At 43.0% G+C, this 20,677-nt stretch overlaps 1 protein-coding gene across 20 annotated transcripts in view; it reads left to right on the plus strand.

Moving 5' to 3' along the window:
• The window catches only part of CELF4 (CUGBP Elav-like family member 4), a gene marked incomplete at both ends in the record, with an annotated part of 696,584 nt that overhangs the window by 617,370 nt on the left and 58,537 nt on the right, over window positions 1-20,677 (plus strand). For all 20 annotated transcript variants that reach the window (XM_082337403.1, XM_082337393.1, XM_082337405.1 and 17 more), the window contains 2 exons: window positions 2,722-2,801; window positions 18,889-19,032. In XM_082337403.1, the coding sequence (XP_082193529.1) occupies window positions 2,722-2,801; window positions 18,889-19,032 (224 nt within the window). The remainder of the gene's footprint in view (window positions 1-2,721; window positions 2,802-18,888; window positions 19,033-20,677) is intronic.

Genomic DNA, 20,677 nt, shown 5'->3' on the forward strand with positions numbered 1-20,677 from the left:
TCTTGCATGAGTCACTCATGGGTAGGCACAGTGGCTGGAGCATGCAACCAGGTAGCAGAAGAGCTGGGACTGAGGCATTACTCTGCCTGAAGGGGAATGCAGAGCCTGTCTCTCCTGGGAGAGGAAGGAGCCTTCCTACACCCCTCTGGGTAAAGCTCACCAGCGTGCAGGAGTCCTCAGGTGAGAAAGCTGAAGGGGATCCAGTTCAGCAGGCCAGCAGGACCCACAGAGTCTGCATTGCTACTCTCTGGACAGCCTTTCCCCTTCGCCTTTTTTTTCTCCGTTCGGCAGTAGTCCACTTCAGTAACTCAGAAAGTAAAGATTTCCCATGGCACCAGAAGTTCCACAAGAGGAGTCTTAACACCCTCTGCAATTATAACCTTAGGCCTTGACTCTGCATTCTCCTCCAAGCTGACAAGACAGTCAGAGCAGCCCTTTCAGCTCTATAGTCTGGAAGTAAGGAAAGAAAAAACATTTGAGTACATATATCTCCCTGTTCAGCACAGGTTATATATCTCTCTGTGTGTCAAAATCCCTTCAAACACCAGATCTACTCCTGTCAAAGGGACACCATTGTTCTAAGGAGGGTGGCATGACTCACGTCCTCAGCTCATGAGGTCCTGGAGTCAGTTCTGGTGAAAACTGGAGGGAAGAAGATTATGTGGACATTTGATGTTGTGTACAGAAGCCATCCCATTGAACAGACAAACAAAAGGGCCAAAATGTTGGGATCTCTGCTGTTGCCTTGCCACCATATACCAATGAAAGCTGTTTTCACTTACCCTGCTACGGCAAAACATACTGGAAGCAGTAAGAGGGATCCCATTACCATCTTGGACATTAAAAAAGATAAATGCCTGCTGCTTCTTTCATTCCCACCTTTATCCAGATCTACTGATCTGTCAGGTTCCTCAGCACAGGGGTGAATTTCACCTGAAGAGAGTGAAGCCTTCAACATGACAGCTACACTGCAGCCAAAAATGCTTCTCTAAATGAAATGGGTGACTGGAGCTGGAAAGCTTTTGTATATTTGCTAATCAGCATCTTCTTTTTAGAGGCACAAAGTACAAAAGAATCTCTGCAAATAATTAAACACCCTAATTCTGGATTATCTCTGATTAATGAAGAGGAAGGCACAGTATCTCAGGAGCCTGGGAATGCTGGGCTGCGATTATGTCATAATTGATCCCTATTGTTTCCAGCTGAAGTTTATTTATCTCATTTTCTCATGATTGTCTCCTCTCAGCTCCTTATAAATTAGATCCAACTATTAGCAGCAATTGTTGTGCTTTTCCTGAAATACAGTCTGAGCACAGTGCTGAGGGGGTAATGCAAAGTGAAGGGCTCCTAATTGTAAGCTAATTTCATATGTGTGTATTATTTTTAGAAGGGGCTATCACTCATTTCTTCAATCTCACTTCTATTAGCCTGCAGTGATGATTTTGGGGACCTCTGGGACTCATTCTTTTAGTTTGCAAGTGGGGTGTTCTAGTGCTTCAGTTTTTACCCTGCACTGTACGGACCCATAAGGGTGTGTAGACTTTCTAAAGATTCTGCAAAGGTAATAAAGTAGAACTGTCCCATTGTCAGGACTGGCATCTCCTGTGCTGTGATCTGCACTCCTTCAGGGAAGCAGCTAGGGCTTTGCAAATTGATTAAAAGCTCACAGTCTTTGGTTGTAATAGAAGGGGATGGAAGCCAGAACTTCTCAGATCTCTCCCAATCTGTTCCAAAAAACGCCTTAGCATATGGAAATTGCTCTTCCTCTCTGAGTCAGTTTGCTTGTAGCTAAGAGTGTTAGCAATACTTTCCCCCACCCTAGTCGTGCATGTGACCCTTTGAAGTGTTGATGATTTCTACACTCTAGCACATATTCATAAATACACCTTTCTGCCTTAAAACTTTATGTAAGGTTCACAACCTTATGTACGGTTCAGTGAGAGATTTCTTACGTGGCAATGCAGACCAGAGAAGCACTGCCTACATTTTTATAATGTGCAGAGGAAAACACCCATACAGGCACTGGCTCTGCAGCTCACAGCGAAAGAGTAAGATTCAAATTTTAGTGGTGGCAAGACGGCAATCATCACATGTACATCTCTCTCATCCCAGCTTCTTTATCAGAAGCTATCTTATGCTTTGTCAGACCAAGGCTGCTTGGAGCCAAGACAAGCTCTGAGTGGTCTGTCATGGAGCTCTACAAGACAGTGACATGGTAAGGTACCTTGTGGGTTTGAAGTAACCTGAATGCTTTCTGTACAGCTAGCCTGTGGTTGCTTGTAACAAGTATGTCTAGCTTTCTGATAGTTTTTACATACTTCTTTACTGTTTCTCATAACCCTAGAGGGAGGAGAGTTTAGCATTAAGTCAATACAAGTAAAAGGAAATTCATTTTCACACAATAAATTGTAAAACCGTGCAACACTGCCATTGGAAGCTGAGGAGGTCAAAAGATAAGTGGACTCAAAAAGTACTTGCTAAATTTGGGTCTGCCAGTGCCCATTGCAAGCAGGGTGGGGATTCTGGATGTGGCTTTGCTTCAAATGGTCCTCAGGCTGCTGATGACTGGGCTTTGGGAAGGAATAACCAGGACCATGTTTGCTTGTTATACTTTCTCCAATACCTTCTTTATCGGCGAGTTCTGAGGACACAATACTCAGCTAGATTGACTTTTATGGTACCAATGCAACTTTTCTTACATTCTTCTTTTTCGTCTTGCAGGGTGTGCATTTGTGAAATACTCTTCACATGCGGAGGCCCAAGCAGCCATCAATGCCTTGCATGGCAGCCAGACAATGCCGGTGAGTAGCTTTGTAGCACAAGCAATGGAGGATCGGTCCAGTCTTTCCTGCCCTGTGGCCTGATTGAGAAGGAGGGATGATTTATCTATGCTCTGTAACTCATCTTCTGGGAAGAATGGATAACAGCTCAGGCATGCAGGGCCTTGGGTGTGCTTAACTCATCAGTGGAAAGGCCAGGATGATACTGTCATTTCACATAGGCGCAAAACACCAAAAGGTGCTGTGTTCTGTCACCAGCAGTTTTGATGACCTGAAAAAAAGACATATGGTTCACAGATGTCAAAAACATTGGGTCAAACTCACCATGAGTGTAACATTTCAAGTTTCAGAGGGATGAATCAAGCAGAAACTTGAGCCTAAGGGCTCCTTTGTTTCCCCTCCCCAAAGAGTCCGTGCCTCTAGGTGAAGGACAAAGAACTTTTTGCCAGCATTCAGAAGAGAGCAGCCTGTTCATGTGATGGCACTAAAAGCTAGAGACAAATCACACAGCAATGGGCACCTCTCACTGCTATTACAAAAGTGTCTACTTAGGCATAACAGTGGTCTCCTACAACCAGCTTTTGAAAGACAATCAGATCAACTACTGAATCTTCCAGGAAATATTTGAGGGATTGTTCCACTTGGATAAATATCTAGTTATATGGGGTTTCAAGCCTGATAGTTCAGGAAAGTAGAAACGGAAATGTATTTTTTATGCAAAATGATATTTGTACACCATCACACAGACCCAGAGGAATGTAAGGCATTCCACTGTCGGCAAGGAAAGACAATCTGGTCCAACATGTTTCAGTTTATTATAATAGTATATTATTTTTATTACTAATTATTCATAGTGTAAATCTTGAAAGGCTAAGAAGCATGCCAACAACTTGGAAAGGATGCAGGAAGCTCAATAAAAGATATTTAAGAGTGTAAAATCTCCCTTTCAGTAAGAGCCACTAATGTAAATTCATGAATTTATCCAAATAAGTTTAAAGTGGGCCTGGCAGATTGTCTCTAGGTCTTTGCAGGGACAAAAATGGAAAAATCTTTACACGAGAAAAGGTTTCTGAAAGTAGCAAATCATCAAGATCTCATTTTTTGGAACCCCATCTTACAGAAATCAGATCAAAAATAGTACATGTTTACCAGTGATGCTATTGAAAAACATCTCCTTACAGATGGGGGTCTCAATTTTTTGAAGTATTATAATACTTCTAGGAATCTCTTCCTAAAAGACTCCTAACACAACCAGATGCTGGGCTTGATGCTGACATCCCATAGTGAAATATTATGGGCATCTTTCCTGAGATAGGTCAAAGAGGTACTTTTAATGACTTTCTTTCAAATTTTGACCCAAAGTGATAATGTGTATAAACTGACATCAGGAACTGCAGTTCCACAGGGTGTGGTACCACAAAAAGGTGTAATAAAAAGTCAGTTCCTATCCCAAAAATCTTGCAAACTCAGGTGACAGAGGTGAGAGAAAGATGGGAGAAAACACACAAAACACAAGGAGAGCGGAACATGTTATCTAGATCTACCAAATACCAAATACCCAAAATTTCCTTATACTTCCCCAGCCCTTATCCTTCTTATTTTCAGCACACTTTAAGTAAGAAAAAATACTCATCTCTTGACCACTTGGGAGCAAATTTCTGTTCAATCCTGCTGACATCTACTGAACTTATGATGTGCAAAACAATCAAGAATTTGGCCATTTCATCAGTCAGTTTTTTATGGGACTATTTTTCCTGTTGCTGTTGCAGAAATGTTCTTGAATAACCAAATCTGGGCATCTGAAAAAGCATCACAGTTTAACCCTTACTAGATGCACATCCCAGATTCACAATCGAGTTTCCATGGCTTGACAAGTTTCCATGAATTGGCTGAACCTCAACAGCACTCCATGTACCTACTGTTAGTTCATAGGAAAAGCAAGTAGAAAATTATTAATTTCATCTTCTTCATTATAAGCTAAGTTATGTGGCATAGCCTTGTATCTCCCATGAGCTACGAGCAGGCATACGGGCAGTTACCATGGCTTGGCAGACTAGTGAGGACCTGTCGAGTGACCACCACTTGATCAAGACATGGAGCACATACTGTTTTTCCCACAGGGCCTCAAAATGCTTACGGCACTTTAAATGAGATGGGCCAAATCCTGCAAGTGATCTCTGTTTCCATTCTCATTTTCATGGTGCTTCAGGGTGTGCAGCTTCTTTCAGGGCTTGGATGTTCACAGAGAAATGCAGCCACCTGGTGGTGAGATGGTGATGTAGCCCTCGTTCTTGGAAAGGAGGGGTTCATTGCTGCCATCTTCCTTCAGCCCCCCCCCTTCCATTTCTCTCACCATTAGGTCTGGCCTCATTTGTCCGGCTGTGATGCCAACTCAAAGTTGTTCCTGTGGTTCAGCCAATTTAAACGTCTCTTGCCTTGTCCTCGTGTACTACCAACGGGGCATCCATCATCATTCTTGTCAGGTCTCGAGCTGTTCATTCCTGCAGCAGGCTCCTGTTTCTCCACAGCTGTCAGGATTATTGCTCTACTGTGACTTCCTGTTCACACAACATATGTTGCTTAATAGTTTCAAAAGGCAACTTTTTTTTTATGAAAGTTTTTTCTTTTTTTTTTTTATTAACCTTTCCTTGGACAGGTGCCTGACCGCCATCCATCACAAGCCCACTTCTCTATGCAAGGCATTTGTTTCTCCCAAGGACTCACCAAACATATCTACAGCTTTCCAATTTTCACACAATCGATTACTTTTAGAAATAACTTTCCCAAAATTCCTTACTTTTGAGCAGGCCCAAAGTTCCTTCTGTATCTACCTGCCAAGAGAGCTTCTGGAGTCTTTTGAAATCACATTGCCAGTCAAGTAATCAGTTTTACAGTAGTGTTTTACTTGACCTCCATGTCCCCCTTTATGAGAGATCATAATTTTCATGTACTTTTGCATGTATTTATAATGTATATATAACAATTACATACCCTGTACTTTTAGCTTTGGTTACTCTGCCCCCTCCTTTCTCTCTTTGTCATCCATATGGGGGCACAAACAGGTCCCTTCACTTGATTCTCTTCCATTCCTCATCCAATCATTGTCCCTAGCTGCCTTATCCACCAACAAAAATTCAGCTACTATTTCTATAGTGACAGCTTGCAGATCTACCTTCTCTACTGCAGGACTGACTCCTGTCCAAAATGAAATCTTGGTCTGTCTTTCCAGCATCTCCTAGTGGATGTCTAGCTGCCAGATCAAGCTCAATATGTATAAAACATAGCTCTTAACTTTTCCTCCGAAACCCTGTCTTCTCTCTCCTCCACCTGCATTCTCAATCACTGTGGACAACATTATCATCCTACCTGTCAGTCATGCTCCTACCTAGGCGTCATCTTCAGCTTCGTTTTCTCCTTCTCTCCATGTCTTCATATCTGGGTGACAGACGAATGTTGAAGAGTCATTGGGCACAACATATCTAACACATCTAAGACACGGCCTTGTCCATCCACCCACACTGAATGAACACTCCTCCACGCTTCACCATGCATACCTAAATTGCAGCAGCCTTTATCCTACCCAGAAAGTACACAGGCTTAAACTGTACTACTCTTCCACCTTTTTCACCATCTCACCCACTGTGACACCTCAGAATTTCTTTTGTTATGAATTCCTGGAAGGAGTAAAACAGTACTGTTACCTACATTTTCTGCAGAGAGGTGAGAAGTGAAAAGTGTGATTCATTTGATTTAGCTTGAACACTCTAAAAGTTTGTAATCTATTCTAAACATCCTCTAGGATTCCTACAGAAAAGAGAGAGAAAGAGACATTTGTAGAGATTTGTGCTTCCTTCCCTTTATCTATCTGTGCTAGGATGGGCTAAATCACCTTCTGGGCATGCCTGTCTCTTTCATTAATTATAATGGAGATCTCTATAAGGGCATTAGACTGAATACCTGAGGTGGGACACATCTCACCTGATTTGAGACATCCGGAAGCTAAGGAACTATGTCTGAGGTTGTCATCTAAGTGTCTGCCATCTAAGTTTCTATTATAATCAATAGAGAGAAATAGATACCTCTGGAGGAATTTTATTTTGCAGAAATAGATTTTGAAACCTGTCAAACCAAAACCCAAATAGCAATGTGCTTTTTAGCTAATTTTAGGTGTTGGATTCCTATGGTCTGCCAATTCCAAAACAGTCATTCTTCACCTGAAGTGCAACTTCGAATGAAAAAGGACCCATACTGCTTGAAAACAAAAGCTAAAACCATTTGCTTCCTGCAGATGTCTCAGACTCTACAATTGCCTTTGCTCACCAGTGATACACCCTTGCCACCCTGAAATCCTTCTGCTGCACTTGTCACTGCCACAGTAATCTTGCTGGAGCTAAAGATCTAGGGTGACACTATACCAGTTGACGCTAGCCGCCTACAGGTCAGATATTAAAGCTATTCATTCGACCTCTCTTCCAATGGTGATTCCTCCCACATACCTCAGACATGTACTTTAAGATTGCCTGACTGAGCCATGCGTGGAGGCATCTGCCTCCTCACTGAGTGTGCAAGGAGTAAGCAGCTTAGCGTGGACACCTAACTTCATGTCCAATGCAAGGGAGGCTGAATCCCACTCTGGGTGTTTGCAGCCCAAATAAAGAAATTTGGGATTCAGAAGCCAGGCATCCCACATCTGTGTCCTCTGACTCCTGATCCATTAGGTGTACTGTGAACTTGCCTAACACACTTATTGTCAGCACCACATTCATTCTATATCTTTCTTTAATTAATGAAATTTAAGGCCATTAAGACCTCCAGAACCCTGTAAAGCGGCTTCTCCCATCACATGGGCCAAATCCTCTTTTGTTTTACAACAGAAGTCTGCATCAGCTTGGTCAAACCATAACATTTCTTCTGCGCCCAGGTCTATCTATGCCTGGCTGAACGTCTTCCTTGAAAATTACTTTTTCAGATGGAATCCTTGGTTTTCTGAAAAGAAAGGAAAATGTGAGACTTGGATACAAACACTGAACAGATGTCTGCCTTTCAGAGAAAGATTCAACTTAGTTGAACTTCAAAAAAAAAAAAAAGTACTGCAACTCAAAACTCTGGTAACTTGGGGGCTTTCATTTCAACATTTTTCTGTGCACACATGTATCATGACAAATGACAAAAACAACTTCAAATCTCTGCTCAGGAACCATCTATATCAAATTATGCAATTATTGCTTAGTGTTGTTAAGTGACAGACCGATTAGATCTCTAATTGTTGTATTTGCTATTTTTTTATTAATCAAGAAAATATGAATGACACAACACCTTGAACAAGGTTGACTTTCGGCCTCCACCTACTATGTTCCTTGGAAGTCCACCCATGGTACCAAAATTCCCAACAAAACACAATTAATAGTCAGATGAAGGGATTCTCTTCATGCCTTATACAATGTACTATCTGCCCTCTCATACTGTAAGAGATTGCCATTAATTAACCTAGAGGAATTTTTCACCTATTTAGTTTACAAAGTGAGAGTGACTTAAATATGAGATGATAAAAAATTGCCCCGAAAAACAAATGTCATTGTCAATACGTCATGTGCAGTGTCCCTCTTTCAAACTCACGGCAAACTAGGCACTGGTTCCCATCTTCCTGGCTTTGGATGCTCAGGCACACCATCAAAGAAACCAAACCCAGCTCATGTGTATGACTGCTATTATTACTGCCGTTCATTCCTACGGTGCAGTTACGACTTTGCAAAGCACTGTGAAGTTGCCTTCAGACACAGTCCCATTACAGAAACTGGCTAAGCAGCTGTTCTCACCCCTCTCAATACAGCAGAGCAATATTTAGGTGAGTTAGGAATGGAAGGGAAAGCAGTGAGAGGCTGCAGAAGGAGCTCTGAGCAGGTGGAGGAAAGAAGGAAAATAGGCCTTCATGGGCATGATGAAGTTGTAGCCCAGGCGCTTTGCTTGCAGAACGGTGGGGAAGCAGCTGTTATTATGTATGCACGCTGGCACCAAAGTGCTGAGTCGGCAGAAACTCCCTGGGAGGAGCAGCGTGGCGGCTCCGGTGAGTGGGGGGCCACAATGCCGTAGATCAGCTGAGGTATTTTTAACAATTATTTTGATATAAACAGCTCTGAACTTGAGGAGCTCCATGTAAATGGGAAGCAGTGGGGCTTGTAATTAGATTTGTGTACACTTTCATAAATTGCTGGGAAACATCAAAGCCGTGATAGAAGGCTGTGGTGCACTTTATTTCCTTCTTCTGTTCTTCTGTTAATTGAATGGTTGATGTGTGGATAGGAAGTGTTGGCTTCGTGGAGTACTATTTACAGACCCGCTGACAGCTGCACTGTGAAAATTAACAGGAACAGAGCAGCCTCTGTCACAGCTCTTCCCATGAGGGACTTGCTCAAATTGGATAATTTCTTTCATAGGAGAAACTTTCCTCGTCTCTCCTCCCTTCTTCACAAATACGCACACACATCCAGCTGCACACTCCCCTTCTCCCTTCAGGCTCATAGCAACCTTTAGTGCTCAGAAGGAGGGTTTGTCATTTCCACAAAGTTGTGGGAGTTCGACTGCAGTTCAAAACTTGTAGCATATTCCACTTCCAGCGACACACATCTTCAGGAAGTCAACCAAATCTGTAAGCCAGGTGTGTGGAGCCACACTTTCATGTTTGCAGGTCTCACCTCAACAGGAATATGCTCTTCACTCTCTTAGAAACTCTAGCAGATTTCCTCACAGACTACTACTGTTGGAAATGTGGTTATTGTTGGTCTTACATGGAATTGTTGTGAGCTAAGCACCATACAAACCTCTTACAGGAAAGTTCCGACACTCAGCAACTTACCATCTAATGACCAGGGTTGACCTGGCTGAATTACATCAAAGTGTTGGTCGAAGTATAAAACTTTGGGGTCATCTGTAATCTTATCATCTACACTTATCTTACAGTGGACGGAGAGAGACTAGCCCCTCAGAGACACATCTGTCTATCTTAAGTAATTGAGGGTTTAGAACAGATAACCCAAAATGGCTGCAGTTAGGTCATCCAAATGTCCCTCTAAGGGACAAGACACAAGAGACAAGCAAAAGAAGCAACAATATGTCTGGGAATGAACTGGTCTTATACACAATTAATCAGTATATTTAGTCAGTTCATAGCCAAAGTCACAGCAATTCTTTTTTCCGGTCCCAGTAGGGAAGTAGTAACCAGTGGATACTTGAGCACCTAAATCTTAATATTTACTTAAATCTGGAAAACATAGAATTAAGAAGGTCAAACTTGAAGCCATCAGTCCACCACCTCACTTCCCAAGTGTGTCTTCAAAATATCCAGGTAACATAAACAGAACCTTAGACAAACCCATGAGACAAAAAGATAACAATTAAACAGACTACAATTCAGAGTATCAATTAACCAACAAAATTTACTCTCATTTAGATTCCAGCATGGGCTCAAGTCCTCAGTTAATAAAAGCTGCCTTGTGACAGTCAGGAGAGAGAGAGAGGGTCGCTGAATCCTCAGGCTGTCAGGGTAAATAGGAAATGGGAAAGTCATTAGACTTTAGTTTTACATGATGACAGAAATACAAAGTGGGGATTTTCAAACATCATTTTGGGTGAAAGTTGACGAGAGTCCAGCATCTAAGTGCCCTTCATGCCTCACTGCCGAATTTGCCCTGAAGTTACTTGTCCAAAGTCACAAAGTCTAGAGCAGAGTGGGGTATCATCAGCGCAAGTCCATCTGTTCAAATTAATGCAGAAGGCTGAGGCCTTGTCTTACACTGTTGATATTGGAGAAGCTGATGGAAGAGAATGGAGATACCAATTCAGACCCATTTTTTTTCTCTTCACTGTTGATCTTCTGCTCTTTAAAGAACGTGCATGCCCTGCAATATCTTTGTGTAACACACAGAGTGGCTTGTTTAACTCAGGGCAAGGCATGGCACACCCATTCCTTCTATTAAAAAATAATAATACATCAGGAACTCATTCATAACTCACCAGGAGCAGGCCTGGCCCTCCTTCCAGTAACAAATGATTTTTCTGAATATGCTACCTAAACACCATTTATAAAGTCATGTGCTGTCCTTTGGGATGAAAGAAGCAATGGATGTGTAATACCTAGATGTTAATTTGCAGTCATTTCTTCCATCAAAATCCAATGGCTCTTGATAGCTCAGCCTCGCTTTACTTTGGGCAGTGGATTCTGGCTGGAGCGGAACTAAGGTTCATAGACCGTTCTACCCACTGCTGCCACCAAGACAGCTGATTCTACAACCTTTGAGCCAACAGTTTCCCAGTGTTACCATAATTTCCCTTAATTCTTTCTATAGAAAATAACATCATAGGACTGTGTTTCTTGCCTCCCCCCTTGTTCCATAAATGAACTAATAAATTACATGTTTCTGGGTCCCACAATAGAAATCCAGGCAGCCCAGCTGCCTGACAGGGGGGTATGAATCATACTGGCACCAAAGATGGCCTTTACTTCTCTAGTCACATCTCTGTAGCCATGCAGGCCTCTGGTAGGACACTGAAGATACCCCTAGGATGTGACAGGCTTCACTCACCCTCTTCCCCAGGCTTCCTCACTCCCTCTGAGCCACAACATTCATTGCCTTCAAATGGCATAAGAGGGATAACCACTCGTGAGCCACACAGCCTCGCTCTAGACAAAAGGATTTAACTGGCACCATAAGGTCTCTTTATGGGTCCAGGGGAGCTGGGAACCAAATCGACAGTCATGGAGGTGGCCAGGGAAAAGTGGGAGCGGGACCGTGCCACCACTGAACGTTGCCCAAGTCCTGGCACCAGCAGCAGATGCACTCAACACTTGTCTTGTCTGGATGAGATTAGGACTTGCAGGGCTAAAATTGTTCACAAGCACTGGCCTTTCTGGGATATCAGAAACATTGATATGCCTCCCTCCAGTCTGGGAGGCATAAAACACTCCCTGCCCAGCAGGGGTGTTCCCAGCCGACTGGAGGGAGTTCCACCGGGCATCACCACCTTCCTCTAATAAGGATGTGCTCTTCCCACCATGGAGAGGAATGAAGATGTCAGCATTAGCGCTTCACCTCTCTGCTTGCTTTGTGGGCCTTTCTTTCTTTCCCCCTCTTCCCTTTTTCTTTCGTTTGCTCCAAACCTCATTTACATCAGTGGGATCTTCCCTTTGATTTAAGTGGGCTCTGGATCAACATTAAATCACTCTAGATGCTTCTGCTTGTTTCCCTTTAATGCACTCTTTCCCAGCCCTGCTCAGGTGTGTGGTCTGGGTTGATAACACACATGCTTGTAAGGAAAACAGAAAGACCCTAGTAATTAGTAGATGGCTATCCCTATCCAAAACATAGGCAGCATTAAGTGATTCAGTAGCTATTACCCAAATGGGTTTTGCAAAGATCAAAATGAATTTTTAAAGGGCAAAGCTGTGTTTAGATCAAAACAGTAACTTTCAGATAAGACCCTCAATTAAGTCAACACAAATTCACAAATGCAAAGCATCCTACCAGACACCAATGTCTTTGCCTCAGATGTCCCTGGCAAGTGAAATCAGGTAGGGGAATATGCTTGACTTCCCATCCCAAAAGTCTGTGTGGTACTCACAGGAATAGTGGTTGTGAAGTCACACCTAGCAGCAAGGACACAAATTTCAGTCTTGGTGGAGTGCATTGCAGTAAGGGCAGATCCTTCAGCATAAACCAACTTCTTGTTCCACCAAAACCAGCAGAGCTTCACTGAGTTTACACCATCTCATAGCTTCAGTTGACCACCTGTTTCACCATACTAAAGCATGGGTGATACCTCCCTGCATGCAGAATCATTTATCAATTAACGACTCTGTGGTTGTACAGTGCTTGGAGATCTTCAGTTTAAATATGCTGTAAAAATGCATATACTTCTTATTATCCCAGTCAAACAACATGCTTTACATCATGATAGCCTAGAGTCATACAGCACGACAGTGATCTGGGATTCCCAGTCATGGGCAGCATGTTTGCAACTCTGTGCTGCTGAAATGTTCTTTTATGTCACATGCACAGTTGAAATGCCTAGCTTGCCAGTCCTTCCTCAACATCTGTTTCTTTCCAAGTCATCTTAGTCTATTCATGTCCTCATCCTGAACTGCCAAGGAAGAGTGGAGCTCATGTGAGGAGCGTTCCAACGCATCAGGGGCTCCATACCTGGTTGTGATGTTGCCTTGCTGTGACACTAGACAATTCACTTTATGGCTCTGGAATTATTCCACTTCTCTTATTTTCATCCTTTCCTATTTAGCAAGAAGGAGAGATCATTCAGACACTAGCTTTCATGGGGCTCTGCACTGCAGCTACCAAATATTTTCTTAATTGTAATAATAATTTATAAAAAAATTACATCAAGTCATCATTTGTTGCTGTTAGAATATTTTCAGGGAACGTATTTTTTTAGTAAATACAGAACTAAACATACCTTATCTTCCAAACCTTGTTACTCTTATTGGGAACGGGAAACCTATAACATTTTCTTTTGAATTCTGGATTTTAAGTTTTTCTTCAAATAGACCAAAAAAAAAAAAAAAAGTTATGTATTGCTTTCATATTCCTAAATAGCAGGTAAGAATTTCCAGTCTACTGGTATAACAACACTTTCCACTTCATAATACATTAAGGAAGGTGAATGATTCTGTGAGGACTTTTATCACCCATGAGCTGAAAAACACAGAGCTGCTTGAAGAACTCTGCTTTGAAGTTTAGGTTGTTTGGATATCTGGCTTTGATTTGAGGGGCATACTAATACCTGGATTATATATCGAGTTCTTTCTAATGAGAATCGGGTACAGTGCCACCAGGAGTCAATGATTCTGTTGCCCTGTGGAAAACAATAACTTTAGCTCAGAGAGACACCTTCTAAGTAGTGTATGGGCAAGTAAAACCTAAATCAAGCTTCCACTCCAAATAAATTAAAGCTCCAGAGACCTGTGAAGGGAACTACCTGCAGCAGCTCTCTCTGCTTAGATATTGCACGAAGAATCCCCTCTACCGAGGGAGCAGCATTATCAAAGGGTCTGTCACTCCAGCCCTGGATGAATGCCTCCTTTCCCTGCTCCATCTCTGTCACTCTCATCTCAAGTGTGTCTAAAGCAACTCTCAGGACTGTACAGTGGAAATCGCTCCTAGTGTCTGCCATCCTACTCATCTTTCAGATGCGACATGAAATTGAAGCCCTGAATGCGGAAAAACATAGCATATTTCACAAAAGGGGAGGGATGTTAGTCCTGGTCTTCTGGCCGTCTTCCAGCATGGGTAATTACATTTCTACCTAGCTAAAATTCCCTCTGCTCTACAGTTTTAATTGAACAGTAGTTTCTTTTTTGCTTGTCTAAAATCCCAGATTGGGGTCAAGCCCCCACTGGTTAATTCAGCAGCCCTATTTTCAGTAGATCTACACAGGCATTTCCAAAAAAAAAATCTGGTTTTGTTTGCAAACTTAGGAGGCATCATACCAAATGGCCTGATCTGACAGAGGCCAAAGCAAAGAAATCCTCCTTTGGCTTTCAGGCCCTAAAGTCAAGGATCCTTGTCGAAATACTACCCTGAATGGCTTGCTGAAGGTCATTATCCTCCCAGCTCTGCTTTGCAGTTGCAAATGGAGTGCTAAGGCAAAATTTCCAACACAAGCAAGCCCATTCACATGGTGACACTTAGGAAGGTAATCTGATTGCCCAAATGAGAAGTATCCAGCAGCACTTATTCATTTAAACATCTTAGCTGATGTGCAAGGCGGACATTTTGGAAGGTACTTAATAGGATCTGCACATTCAGATCTCTTATACTGAAGAGTTTTAGTCACTAGAACTTTAATGTAACAAGCCTTCTTAAAATCTTTTTGGCCCAGAAGTTTTAACTGACTCCATTTGAGCTTACCAAGATATAAAAGTCCACCTGTATGAGAGAGACACCCTTGCAGTAAAGTATGTAAGTGTATGTTTACCTCCAACAGGGCATTCACTAAGCTTAAAGGGAAATGTGACTTAATGGTTTTGGTGAATTAGGCCCAAATTCATCAGTTTTGCCAGTAAAACCTTTTGTAGAGATAGGTAACCTACTGAGTCAGAGGGGACTTACAGGGCTGACAAGAAAAGAAAATTCAGTCATATATTCTGCAAAGAAACATCTTCACAAAAGTTTTCCTGTGAATATTGTTCTAGGGAGAAGCAACTTCCCCTGATGCCTTGCAGTATTATTTGGTCTCCTGAAAAGCTTTTACTTCATTTGTGTATACACTCCATTTGGAAGGCCATAAGTAATGGGAAACAGTCCCAACAACCAGGCAAAAGATTTGTTTTCCTTTGCCTTTAAATGAAATATCAATGGATGGATATTTTATTTTTAGTTGAATACGAAATTTCACAAGCGACCTGTCAAGCTCCTGTTTTCAAGAATGACTTTATTTCACACGTCAAGACAGGCTGGGAAATTAGTTTTTCCCACAGAGGACTCTGATTAGGGTTTACAAAGTGAGTGTGGTTCAGAGTGATTTTTCCTCCATCTTTTCCCTTGCCCCACCAGCCTAGAGAGCATCTGACTCTGCTGACTAAGGGAAGCAATTCATTACCACACACGGGAAGGGGATGGGAAGCAAGATAGTCATATTAAGTAGACTTGCTGGCCCAAGAGAGAACAGGGAAAGCATAATAATACTTAGCCCTTTTATTATTCTTTTCATCAGTAGATATCAAAGCACTTGAAAAAGGAGGTTGATTTGATGGAAAAGGAGATAAATGCCAATTCCAGGTAGCCCATTGCAGAGGCACCAGCAGGAAAGCTCACTTTCATGATAGTCTCTTTTGACTGTGGATCTGCAGGGTAGAGAAATAAACAGGTCCTTCCCTCCGTAAAATGCATAATTAACACACAGATCTCAAAGTACATTTCAAACATTACTGACACTGCAACTCTCTTGGGGGCTGGCAAAATATAAGGTCCAGTCGAACAACTAGCGAGAGCAAGGTGGAGATTATGTATTACTAATAAATGACCAAGCAGACAGGACCTATTGCCTTTGTCAGCAGACAATGGCTGATTTACACCATGGTTTAACTGCTTGTGGAAGCAATAAATAGTCCAGAGGAAGGGCTCTGCAGTTTTTATCCCATGGAAAATCTGGCCTATTCTGGGACATTTCTAATGTTATCCAGTGGATTAGTAGGAGTCACTGGAGTAGAAAGTAGTCTTGTGCTGCTGTAGATGAATAGCCCTGTTTGGCTTCTCTGCTAAGAATCCTGCACAGTGTGATCTGGTAGAGTTTACTGCCTGATTTCCTTCGGATCACGTGAAAGGGCTGCACATGAGGAACCACATACAGAAAGCATCAGTCCCAAGGTCAATCTTCATATTCAAGAGCAATGCAGCATCTCTACTGGCTACGTATCTTTAACCACTTACATGCACATCTCATTGCAGAATGCTCTTAAAAAACCCTCCTTTTTCTCCTCTTTCTTTGTAGCGTGTGTTCTAACTTCCTTCTATTTATCAGTGGCCTTTCTGCCCTGTGTATATTATAGTGGTGTTCAAAGAGGCCTGAAGTCCTACTGCGACAGAAAAACATCTCATAAGAGGCAGTCTTAGATCTCATTGGGTCAAACGGCTGCTGTGCAGTCACTATGACTCACATCAGGAGAGAAGAACACTCCAGAGGCAAGAACTTCATGTGGAGCTTGCCTATGTTTTCATGATGCCATCTACAATAATAGCTTGGTTTTCAACAGTGTGAATTTCCTGAGGCAGTTCTCTGGCCCTAAGACTTCCAGGGCAAATAGAGATAGAAAGAAAAGGGGAAGGAAGAAGACATCAACTTATTTACACCTCTCTGTCCTGCTAACTAGAGCAGGTCACATCTTCAAAACCCATTTGCAGAGATGAATACTCATTCCCCTTATTCAGGTGCAAAATCCTCCATGCTGCAGCCTCTGCTCTGCAAATCATGACAGCAGCTCTGAACAGCGCAATCTGCTGTGGACCAGTGCCTCCCTCCAATACTGCTGCAAATAGGTTTAAATCATTAGATTCAGGTTACCAAACAGTCTCTTGGATCAGGGTTAATTAAATGAGTGTTGAAATCTAATTAAGGACTGGCCCAGGTGATAATTAGCAGGAAATGTATGCATTAAAATATTCATTTGTCGATGAGCTGCAATTAAGAGTGTGATTTGGGGAAGGATCAATAACTACATCATGTGATTTAAAAAAAATGAAAAGTCACCCAGCCTTGAGCAGAAATGCAGGGGAATTTTGGCTAGATTTTCTTCCCCACCCCTTGCTTTGTGTTTTGCTCTTATAATAACTTCTGAAGACTGCTCTCCACCCTTGAATAGAGCACTCATCTCTCCATCCCTTTGTTTTCCTGAAGCACTTCTTTCAACCCCTTGCTCTTCACCACATTGTTTGAATGGGTTATAGATTTATTAGAAAGAGCCTAACAGGTCAAAAAGAAAGATTCTTTACCAATGAAAATCACTTCCTCCCAGAACAGGCTGCTAATCCAGGGGAACATCATTCATTGTGTGCCCTTAGATCACGGGTTGTTTTTAGCATGTTAATTCCTCAAGTCTTTATTCATAACTGAGGATCTGGAGAGGTTATTGAATATGCATAGCTTGGACTTATATATATGTATGTCCATAATTGTGGTTTACTACACTATTCCCAATTTACAGCAGAACAACGCTGCTTTCACTGAGACTATTTTTTTCTGGTTACACGTACATAGGGGTGTATGTAAGCCAGGTAATAACACTCCCCTTGTGCAATCCCAGGCAATGCTACCTCTACTAGAAAAATGAGAGCCCCGTAACAGCCCAGCTCCTCTGGCATAGAGCTGGTCTTCCTCTACTGCCGCAGACAGAGGCTGAGCTGGCAATTTCCCCACTGCCTGTATTTCCATCAGCAAATACCAGTGTGTCAAAAGCGAAGCGTACCATGCGAGCATGATGATTTCAGCTGCTCTTTGTCAGTCTCCTGACAGCTCACCTGCCCATGTCCCCAGGCTCGGTGGCAGCCCAGCTCCCGAGGCAACTGTCTGCCTGCTGTCGGGGCTGCTGCTGGATCCCCACTCCCCTGTACCCCTCTTCCCTCGGGGAGATCATGTTGTGGGGAATCAACCAACCCATGAAGTTAGGACACTCTTGGAGCCAGCCAAAAAAAATATCAGTGCCTTCCTTCCCAGGCAGATCTATTGCTTCCCATCTCTGCCTTCCATCAGAAATTTAAGAATCACAGTTACTGACATTTCATCTCATTTTAGGGAGGAGAGGGATTTCTTTCATTTCCAAAAGCTCTACATTTTTCACAGACTTCTGCAGCCAGCTCTGATGATCATCTGTAGTTCTGCACCAGCATTGACTGCAGATATAACCCAAACATTGTAAAGCTTTCCTGGAAAAGTGTAACATTAAATGTGGGCTCTTTTGTGGTAGCCTCTATTTCCTACTGTTCATGGAGAGGAAACTCAGGTCCGTCAGGTACTATTTTTGCTCCCTTAGTTGGACAGTGCTGAAGAGATGCTGCTTCGTGATGAGACATACACTCTGCTCAGCATACTGAATCCTGTCTCCAAGGCTGGACATGGACTTTTCACTGGACATGGGGGTTAGAAGACACAGCAGTGAGAAAGGGTGATCCAGTTCAGGCGGCGTGGCATGCACAGAGCTAACACATTCCATCAAAATGAATCAGTTCACAAATCCTACCACATTCATCCAGCAAAAGCTCCTACATTTTGCTGCACTGAATCCAGATTTTTGTCCTGTGATGAGGACAACCTGATGGGCCAGAAGTTTTTCTAGATGTTGAAAGAATAAGACAACAACTTTTGCAAAGAGAACATTCATGAAAGCCCGGAAGTTTGAATTTTGGAGGAAACTAGGAACCAGGTTGCTGGCCTCAGTCATTTACTCTCTTGAAAAGGTCCAATTCAAAAAGCTTGAGAGGTTGCATGGGAAAAATCAGCATCATCTGGATCCCACGCTACAAAATCTGTGTTAGATGTATGGATTGCATGAGCCAGCGTGTACCTGGCTAATTCCCTCATGTGTCTCCTTTTGTTTCCTGTCCTGCAGGGAGCCTCTTCAAGCCTGGTGGTGAAGTTTGCAGATACAGACAAGGAACGTACAATGAGACGCATGCAGCAAATGGCAGGACAAATGGGCATGTTCAACCCTATGGCCATCCAGTTTGGAGCGTATGGCGCCTATGCACAGGCAGTAAGTATAGACACTGGCTCTATGCATGTTCACGGGAACAGGGATAGCACCTAGAATGACATGAAAGAACAAGTGAGCAGAGGAACAAATGACGAGCAGAGGAGAAACCAGTGCTTTCTCCATTAAATCAGCTACACAGTGGGAGCAAACTGAACCATGCCATCCAGGGTAGGTGAGGGCATCTCCCAGGCAAGCCTCAGAGGTATAACACCTGCTTCTAGCAGTAACCAAACCGTAACCGTGTGTGTACCCATGCAAGACACTTCCTATGGGGTCTAAGCCATTGCTGTCAAATCCAAACACAACTAGCTTTTGAGGATTTGTATAAAATAGACCTGAATACAGCTTATCCTTGTCCTCTGTCCCATGTCAGCACCATCTGGTGCCAAAGGTTTGTGAGGGCAAAAATACCTTTCTGGCCCTCCTCTGCTACCAGGCCATGCAGGCTGAGCTGCATGGGGGACATGACTCTCTGCTTCATTTGGCCAGGCCCCTGGCACACCATGCATCATTGTGGGTACCTTCCAAGTGACCACAGGATAAAACGGCAGCTGTTGACAGAAGTGCTTTTAGATTCGTGAAAGCATGCTAGATAATACTAAAATGGACAAGCAGACATGTGCACACATACAGTCTTGGATCCCCAAAACAGTATGATTTAAGCACACTGGGAAAACACATCAGCTATTTAAAGCAGTGTCACACTGTCTAACTTCAGGTATCCTACTTACATACCAAACCTGGACCCCAGGTCCCTGAGACAGTGTGACTGTACAGGGAGCTGGGCTCCTGGCGAAGGCCTGAAATGGATGTCTCTGGCAAAACTACCTTTCCTTAGGCTACAAGTAACAAGGACCTGCAAGACAAGATCAGGTTCAGGCAACTTGGTCTCTGCCAGATATTTCAGAGGAAGGTAGAAGAGATCCCTGTGGCAGGCAGACACAACACTGCCAGGTGACTTTGGCTGCCTTCTCTGGAGCAGATGAAACAGGAACATTTGCAGGCAGTGACAGTGCATCTAGCTGCTTCATCCATTTGGCTGTAAAATGTGGCCTTCTTGTAGCCTGTGCCAGATTTGCGTATATGAGGGAAGTACCATTAATCCCTTTTTCCAGCATAATGTCATCCTGAATGAGAGAGACCAAATGCCTTACCTTAGGTAATACAGGTTCAACTCAGGAATCACAGCCCAGTGTACCTGTACTCCCTCCAGCACATTAACTGCTAGGCCTTGCTTTCTTCCCTACCTGTTTCCCTCTCATGTGTTGGAACCATGGATTTCCCATCACATTCGCATGTTCTGTTTTTAACTTGAGGGCCTAGAAATATCTGTCCTTCACTGACTGTCATGTGCCTCATTGAACACTTGGTAAAACCCAGCCCGCCCCTTGCAGGAGCCGTGTAGAGTCATGAGGATGTGTGTAAAACTCCACAGAAGTTCCCTTTCTCCTCCCAGCTGCGCCTCCTGGTGCTATTCTGGATTTTTTTTATTCTCTCCCCACGAGACAAATTCCATTTTTCCTTCCATTTTGCCCCCTTCATTTTTATTCCCAGTTAAAGACAATCTTTGCATCTTCTTTTGTCCCCTGCTCCCCTCCTCACGTAATAATAGAAGAGCTGTCCTCTCCCTAGTCTGGCTGTGTTT

This window comes from Platalea leucorodia (assembly GCF_965183815.1).
Source record: "Platalea leucorodia genome assembly, chromosome: Z".
NCBI classification, from domain to species: domain Eukaryota; kingdom Metazoa; phylum Chordata; class Aves; order Pelecaniformes; family Threskiornithidae; genus Platalea; species Platalea leucorodia.